This window comes from Cyrtonyx montezumae, unplaced genomic scaffold (genome assembly GCF_038088225.1).
Source record: "Cyrtonyx montezumae isolate F1298 unplaced genomic scaffold, pur_monq_1.0 scaffold_8, whole genome shotgun sequence".
Classification (NCBI taxonomy): domain Eukaryota; kingdom Metazoa; phylum Chordata; class Aves; order Galliformes; family Odontophoridae; genus Cyrtonyx; species Cyrtonyx montezumae.
This window is the reverse complement of record NW_027072089.1, coordinates 83257980-83266788: the sequence shown is the minus strand read 5'-3', so window position 1 is coordinate 83266788 and position 8809 is coordinate 83257980. Positions and strand designations below refer to the sequence as shown.

Here is an 8809-nt window from a genome sequence, read left to right as displayed (position 1 = left end):
GATATCTACAAAATTAAGTCATGAGATGCAGGAAATCCAAACTTGTCTGTAACGTTGTACATCCCTACTCCAGAGCAGTAAAAGTGCTGCTTCTGGTCACATCAGTGTACCACACATATGCCAGCCCCATCCCTGAGTAAAAGGTGTGAAAAGTTTCTAAATGTTCCTTGATTGAGGGAAACAAGAGCAGTGATGTCACTTCCCCAGCGCCAAGAAAATGACAAACAGCGACCCAAGAACGCGACAGCGGGACGAGGGACCCTAAGGGGTCAGAGGAATGTCCCCGTCCCGACGTCTGGTTCACTGAGGGAAAAAATCCCAACGGCGACGTACAAAACCATGAAGTAGGTCAAAAGCAACGCCAATTCGGGCTTCAACTGCAGGACTTGAGGTAAGTGACATCAAACTCAAATTCCCCGCGATGTGGCCCAGACAAACTGAAACAATGCCTAAGTTAAACACTATAAGGAACAGTCATTTTATATATAGAGATATATAGATAGATTAGATAGATAGACAGATAGATAGATAGATAGACAGATAGATATTTTTAGAAATCCCTATAAAGAGGTTCTCGTTTTATTTTCTTCGCCCTGACTAATTTCTCGGTGATTGTATGCATTTCATTGTAAACTAAAGAGGCCTGCTACAAAAAGAAGGAGAAGAAAAGAAAAAAGAGACCCAAATTAAAAGACAACCACCGCAGCCCGTGCCGCAGGCACAGGGCCGGAGCCAGGGGCACCTCACAGCCGGGAGCAGGGTCTTGTGTGCGCAAAATCCCCTTCCTCCAACCCCACCCCCCACCCACCCCACCCGTCCCGGAAAAAATAATGAACCCCAAACTCCTCTTTTGGTGGCTGTGGGGTGAGCTTGGGTTAAGCTTTTCTTTTCTTCCTGGATCTTTTTTTTTTCCCCGTTACACTGTGGAGGCCAGAGGCATGCATTTCCAACACTCGGGGCCACGGCAGGCCCATGATTCACGCGCCACGCGCACTGAACACACACAAAAGGGGTCGGGGTGCCCCGGCTGCAGGGACACCCGGCCCTCCATGTGCTGCTTTCTGGGGGGGGAGGGAGTTATTAACAAGAAAAGAAGGAAGGAAGGAACGATTCCAAGAGAACAGAAAGGGGAAACCAGAAGAGGGTATGAGATCTAGCTAACACCGCACGGGTGAGTCTACGTTGGCACGTAAAGTATTGCACATCCTACAAAAGCCAAAGCACGGAAAGGGACAGTTGTTTGGAAAGAACCAGTTATTTCAGAATTCCTCAGTCTGAAATACAAGCACAGAACTAATACATTCCTATTGCTCCAAACTGATTTCTTTTTCTTTTTTTAATTAGTTTTCTGTTTTACTTTTTTTAGTGTTAGTTGAATAGATCCAGTCAGTTCAATAGCCCCCGCTTCCTCATTAACCACAACCGTGAATGCGCGCGGTTCTCGTGGAGATTTTTTTCCGAGTACGTGTGAATGACAGAAATAGTGGTACGAATGCCAAGTCACATCTGCGATTCTTTCTATTCCTTTACCATCGAAGCTCGAAAACGAAACAGGAAACGAAACAAAACAATAAATTGCAAGTGCCCTGAGCAGAGTATATGGAAGATTAAGCAACTTCTCTGAGCAGAAATATTAACAAAGAAGCACTACCTAAGCTGCATGACTGTGAGAAGAAACCCGCTCAGCTATTTGGTAGCCCGCCGAGAGGTTAATAAAATTCAAGAAAATTCAAGAAAAGTTTCAAGCTATTTTAAACGTATTTCAACTTTTTGGTGCACCCCAGAATATGGTATAAAAACAATTAGTTCTGGTGTGAGCTAAATTTCAAGTAACACATAACAGAGTCAAAGCTGGGGTTTGGGGTTAACGTTTCTTTTCTTAAATAAAAGCACTGCATTTTTAGGGGAGAGGGAAAACGAGATTTTAAATAGGCTCGTTCACTTTAGGTACTGCGTTTCTAACATCCAGAGCTTTGATTTCCTTTCCTCCCCATCAGTACGGCTCCTCAAAAACTACCTGAAGGCGGGAACTCACCAACCGAAAGGATGACGCGAACGCTCAACCGCGCGGGGCCCGAGCCGGAGCCCACCGAAACCAGCGGGGTCCTTCCTCCGTCGGCCCCGGGCGCTGAGCACCTGGTGCGGGCCCTGCTGTGGAGCCGAGCAGCACGCATCGCTGCGGCTCTGTCTGTACCAAACTCCTGAATCTAGTCGTCCGAATGGGAAACGGTGCAATGAAAAGAACGAAGAATCGTAAGAGGAAAATAACATTCGGTTTGTTTTGAAAACAAACAAACAAACACCTTGCTTACAGAAATGTTTCTCGTGGAAAACTCTCAGCAAGTCTGAAGACAGATTCTCAGAGCTGTCCCCGTAGGACCTGGTTCTGTGTGTGGCAGATATGGCGGAGACCAAAATGGACTGGGAAAGGAACGTAACCCTACGAAACGGCCTAGAGCCAGGCAGGTTAGTGAGTCATTGCTACATTTGTTTATGCTCTTTCAGACCCCCCCCCACCCCACAACATTATTAGGTAAAAACTGCAGGAATACCACACAAATGATAAACTCAAGATGTGCAAATTGCAAGATTCTTTAAAGTCCATCTTTTTCAAAAACACTGGACAAAGATTTTTTTTTCTCTTTCCTTTCTCCTCTCTCTTATTTGTTTATTATCTGTCAGCTCGCATACGCCTTTAACTCTTTCTCAAGCATTAAAGTTTAAAAAGTGCCTCCTATTAAGTAGTCCTTTGTGGACAATGACTGTCACATACTAGTTCAATAATTCACATTCATCCCTTTGAAACCACATGGAAACTTTCAGCGCCTTGCCTGTGAGAAAACTTTACAGAGTCGCGTGTAGTTACAGTGTTGAAGAGACTCATTTGTTTGCTGCTGCTGCCTTCTGAGCAGATCAAAGTGAGATACAGTACGCACTGAGCGTTAGACCAGGATGCTCAGCCATAAAGTGTGAACAGCATTTTAAGTGCTTAAAGACATTCTACGTTCCTCTTCAACATCGGGTTCCTGTGTTGCACTGAAACTTGAAAGAAGTGGCACCGGTTGTCCATAATCATGAACCAAAAACAGTACTATAGAGTTAAAGACCGAGATCTGCAACCTAACTGCAAACGACGTGTGCCTGTGATCTCAAAGGGGCAGTATGCATCTCCCTCGTGGAAGCAAATGTCCATGGCATAACCTGACTGTTAACACTGCACAGGAACAGGAGCAAGCCTGAGCTGGGCACGTCCCCCGGCCACGGGCTCCCTGCACATCCACGCACACCTGCGCCCACTCGTGCACACCCACGCCACCAGGCAACCCCATGGGGTGAATGGTGCGGAACAGACACACCCTGTGTGTGTGTGTGTGTGTGTGTGTGTGTGTGTGCATGGCCTCTGTCAACAAACTGCACGAGCACGCAGAAGGAAATGTTGGTGTGGCAGTTGCTTCGCGAATAAAAATCAGTGCAGTCAGACCCCATGGGGGAAATATACATGTACAGATACACACACACACACACAAATATATATATATACACAGATATATATATATATATGCATGCACATACCTGTGTACATATATATCCTGTGGGTCTTGAGTAAGAGTTGGCTTATTGGTAATAAGGTCAGAAAGCATCTGATCCTTTTTGGTAACATCTGTGGGCTGTGTCCTCTGCATTCACCTGGGGTGAGCAACCTCCCCATGAGCCCCCACGGCTGTGGGGCTGCCTCAGGCCGGGCACGCGCACACACACACACACACACACACCATGCATGACACGCACACCACACGTGACATACACCTCTGCTACAGTTCCTTTCTCCTCAACTCCCCCCATAAAAATGGAACAGGAACCAAAACAAGGGAAAAAAAAAAAACAACAATGAAAAGAAACCAAAATCACAGCTGGACCCTGTTCTACACGAGGTGTTAGAAAACAGGAGCCATGACAACACATTCATTTCCACTAAGGGTGTGTGAAGCAGATACTGCCCCTTCTGTAGCTCTCAGGAAACCTAGTCACTGACAAACACTTGTGGAAAAACATATGCACCAGTCTCCTGCATAATACCAGCTGCAACTATAACAACAAGGTTATAACATAAACCTAAAATAAGATGATAACATGTAAATACTGGGTTATTTAGTCTACAGTACAGTAATCTGGATAAAAATGACAAGGGATAGCCTAATTTCCTTTCCCCAAACAACATTTACTTTCCTACATTGGATCGACCTTCAATGCAAATCTTAACCTCCTGAGGAATAAAAGAAGGCTTGGGAAGAGTCAAAGGTGGTTCCTCTTCTGATTTCTCTAGTTTCCGTGATTCGGGGGCTGACCACCTCCTCTTCCTCGTTGCCGGGGGCTTGCTGGGTTCTGTTTTGGTGAGCAAAGGTGCTGCAGGCAATCCTATTTTGTCCGGAAACTTCAGTTCACCATTCTCAGCTAACATCTGTGCGCTTCCCTGATTAATCCCATTTTCCTGCTCCGCATACCTGTGTCTACTTCCAGCTAGACTGTCATTCTTTGAATGCTTCAGCAAGATGCTAGCTGAGTCCACGGGCTGGCCCTTTTTAATAGAGCCATTCTTCAGGTTCTTGAGCGTAAGCGATATGCAGACGTCCCCCACTGAGAGTTTGGAGCATGGCAAATCAAAGAGCTGGCTGGTTCTCTCGGGGCAGCAGGATGACCAGCCTTGTCCAAATACAAAAAAAGGGTATTCTACCAAGACCTCCACGCTGACCTGCAGAAAGAGAGGAGACAGCAGAGAGAGAGGGAGAGAGGAGAGCGTCAGACGGGCCCTTTGCCTTGGTGCATGTGTGCAGCAGCCAGCAGTCGTTGCTGGTGAAAGTCAAGCAGGGACTGTGCCACTGCCATTTGGTTTTTGTGAAATCTGCACATGGAGCACCAGACTTCAGGCTTGTCCTTGTCAAATGGGTGTTAACAGACTCTTTGAACTCAGCACTTAGCACAGAACATCCATGGGAATCGATCTTGACCTCTATGCAGCTGCTCACAGAGCTAACTGGCAAAACAGCTTTGGCAGCTGACAAACTCTGCTCTGTTGTACCCTTGTGGTGCCTCATCCTCTTCACCATGCTTACCAATACTTTCCATGCAGAGGACAGTCCTGGAGTTGGAAGAGGCTCTATTCCCAGCTCCAATGCATGATTCTCTGAACGACCAAGGGGATGTCACCTCTCCTTAGTGGCCTCTGCTTACGCAGCTGCGTACTTACCAACATGAAATGGCCAAGAATGTTGATTTACACGGGAAGGCAATGGGTGCACACAGAACTGTGTCTGTAGCAGTAGTGAGCACAAACCCACTTACCCTGAGCAGTCCTGGGCCTGGGCCAGCTTGTGCCCTTCTCACACTGCTCTTCCAGCAGCCCACGTCTCTGATTATTTACCTATGAAAGTGTCTATTGATTTCACTGCTCAGTCCAACCCTGTCAGTCCTCACTTTGCCTCACTCAAACACGTATGGCTCTGGGTCACACCTCATCACCCTACAGGCAGCTGAAGCATCCAGGAGAGCCAACCAGCAGCAGGTGCCTGCTGCTCCGTGACCTCACATGTGGTGGGCCCCAGGCCTCACACAATACACCCAAATACCTGCTGATCTTCGCACTGTGCCTGTCTGTGGGCTCAGACAATGGATGGGGACTCCTCTGACTCAAGACCTGCAGGATGGAGCCCTCCCAGCACAGCTCGCTGAGGGCAGGAAATACTGACTAATGCTTTCAGAAAATTTGGCACATGTTTCTAGCATGCTGTGTGTAAATGCAGCGAGACCTGCAGCTCTAAAAGGACAGCCTGTGCCTAAGCCAGCCACCCACTTGCCTCCAAAAGCTCCACATCTTCTGGAGTTCTCAGGAGTGAGCAGTGTCCTGCTCTGACTTCTGAACACCCACCTGGCTGAGGCTGAAACACAGAACACCCACATGGCACAACCCATGCTCATCTCATGTCTGAGCGCAGTGACTGTCTGCAGAGCCCTCCTCTCTAGAAGGATGGGTTTGTTTGAAGGGAACGTCACAGCTGGTTTGCAAAACCATCACTTCACTTCACTGGAAGTGAATAGTGATGTCATACCAAGTACAGCTTTCTACTGTTACAGATGCATTCCAACATGAAGGAACGAAGTGGTTAGAGACACGTATCAGCTACATGGTGTTCAAACACCTGTTTGCAATATCACAAGTGTGAATCTCAGGATGGAGTTGCACGGCCTGGCTGCCAGAAGAGGCTCAACGACCACGAAAGCTCCTTCTGGAAGTACCTCAGCTTCTGACACAGATATTCATCCCTGACAACTCATGTCCTGTCCTGCTAATGCATTTCAAGGGCTACACAGGGTTCCAGGCAGCTCCCTGTGTACCTCACCCAATGGCCATTCCCCCTTGACAGGAGGGCTAGATGTGAGATGTCCTGTAGCACAGAGCCGCCAGATCACAGAAGTCTAAGATTCCATCTGTGGCTTTTGACTGGCTAAACCCACGCCATAGCCTTGCAGACAACTGCAGTTCACGAGACAGAAAAAACAAAAAACTTATAGAAATCTATAAATATATGCTACAAACTTATTTGATCAGGCCAATCAAGTACACTTCATCTATTCTCTTGATGCTCCACCTGTCCAGTGCAGGATTTGAAGAAACATCTGCCCCAAGTTTGAGTCCTATTCCGAAGACACGCACCCCAGTAAGTGATGTGACTAGGAGAAGTGGGGAACATGCACTACTATCTCTTCCCGATTTAAACAGAACCCACTGTCCACACAGAGCTGTAGGCTTTCTCAACTGACACAGATTTCTCATTTATATTGCTATAGTTTGCCTCTTCTCCATCTTTTTTGCTATATATATTTTTTCCTTTTCATATTTTTCCCACCCCATGAAAAGCAGTGTATACCTCTGGGTATCATCAGTGCTTGTGTGCATTATCCTCAATAACACATCCTTGATGTGAACATGCTTTCATAGCTTGCAGTGCTCCTGTTTTACGTGGCATATAAAACACATGCTTGAACTGTCAATCACAGCTGCCACACTGGTGCTGTTGATGGTGATCAACACTAAATAACAAAGATGGTGATCAATGCCAGTCTCTGTGACCCAGTCACCATGTTCAAGGGCTTATACTGATCTGGAATGGATTCCCTCACTCACTGTTAAACACTGATCTAGCTTGCTGTGCTTGGATTCAGCTCAACTGAGGTCTTAATATCACCATTCTCTACAAGCGATAGTAGTCAAAGACTTTTCAGTTGTGAAAGTTCAGAAGAAACATCCCCATCACTCTCTCCTGACATGAGGGAAATTAATTCTAAGAGGTTCCTCCCCAAATATCCTGACATCATTATTGTAAGGGACAATTACACTCAGTGAACATCTCCACTTTCCAATGCCCCTTTATCACATGATGTCTCAGCCATGCTCCACCTGTCCAATGCAGGGTTTGCAGAAGGAAGGCAATTCGCACTGCTCGGGAAGTGCAGGCAGGAGTTGGAACACCTCTGACACATGCAGGAAGAGCTGGTGTACAGGGAATGACATTCCCACCCTTTAGATATAGTGTCTTCACTGAAGAATGTGGAAACCTGCGTTGTGGGGCCTGCTGCAGCAACCAAAGTGACGAGCACTGAAGCAAAAAGCACCTAGCAGAAGTCAGGACTTGATGTCCCTGTGTCCAGGAACACAACACAGAGATGACGCAGGGGAAGGGCAGGAGAGACCTCCATCTGCTACAGTGTACAGACAGCATCTCAGTTTCTGTGCCTGTGTCTGTGACGAAGCTAAAGGAAAGAGATGTGCAAAAGAAAATGTGAGTGGCTTGTGGATGCAGAGATACATATGGGAAACTGGATGCTGGTCTAAAAAACACGTGTACAAAACTGGCAGGGCTGCTAACTAGAGGTGGGCTTCTCCATCTCTTATGTCTATTCTTCTGTTTTTGAAAGAGAAGCTAAGTTATGACCTGTACGCTCATCTTTTCTTTTAAAGTTGTACTTTAGAAATGATTAGGAGCTGAAGCTCAGGGATGAAAGTGAGCATTTCAGAGAACAACTTCTGCATCTCCTGCGGGCTGTAACCTTAACACAAATGGACATGAATGGCTGCCTTCCACTTGTTCCTGGCAGCAAAAGGAAGGATGGGTAATGAGGATGTACGTGTCACTGTGACAGTAATACGTGGAATTACAAAGAGATGTAGATCCATAGGGCTTTTTTAGGCAATGCGAATCCAAGGGGAATAACAGCTGGACTTTGGGTTCTCATCCATTTGGTATTTGTTTCACTTCTTACTCAAGCGCAGCAGGAATGCTGTCAAGTGGAAAGATCACATTTCTCAGGGCTAAGGACAGCTGTTTCACTGAGGAGGCACGTGGCTTTAGGTGGGTTCATTCCCTTCTGGTTTCCCACACCTGGCAGAATATGGGATTAGCAAGGTGCCCGGCAGAGGCAGGAGGATGGCCTCCTTCTGCCCTAGCCCCATGCTAGGGAGGAGCAGCGGTGATGTGGTGCAATAGCAACTGCATGCTGCCTCCCTATGTGCGTGAGAGTTGTATATGCTCAGCTAAAAATAACTTCCGACCGCTGTCCCTCAGTTGGGGTGGAAATTAGCTCATGTTTGCTTCGAGTCTGAAAAGATGAGTTCATCAGTATTCTGATGGCTTCCCAGAGATCGCTGGGAGGAGTATTTAAGTGAACGGAAGCTAACGGTAACAACGCTATTTCTGTGCGGCACTTAGTCGTTTCAACTCACGCTCCCCTGATGACACCATTCTAAAAGGTCCCT

The 8809-nt window shown here is 46.8% G+C and overlaps 1 protein-coding gene across 7 annotated transcripts in view; it reads right to left on the bottom strand.

Annotated features, from left to right (window-relative positions):
- Positions 1 to 3314: 3314 nt before the first annotated feature.
- Positions 3315 to 8809, bottom strand: part of ATXN1 (ataxin 1) — a 194116-nt gene continuing 188621 nt past the window's right edge. For all 7 annotated transcript variants that reach the window (XM_065752308.1, XM_065752306.1, XM_065752307.1 and 4 more), the window contains one exon: positions 3315 to 4750. In XM_065752308.1, the coding sequence (XP_065608380.1) occupies positions 4220 to 4750 (531 nt within the window). In that variant the 3' untranslated portion in view covers positions 3315 to 4219. The remainder of the gene's footprint in view (positions 4751 to 8809) is intronic.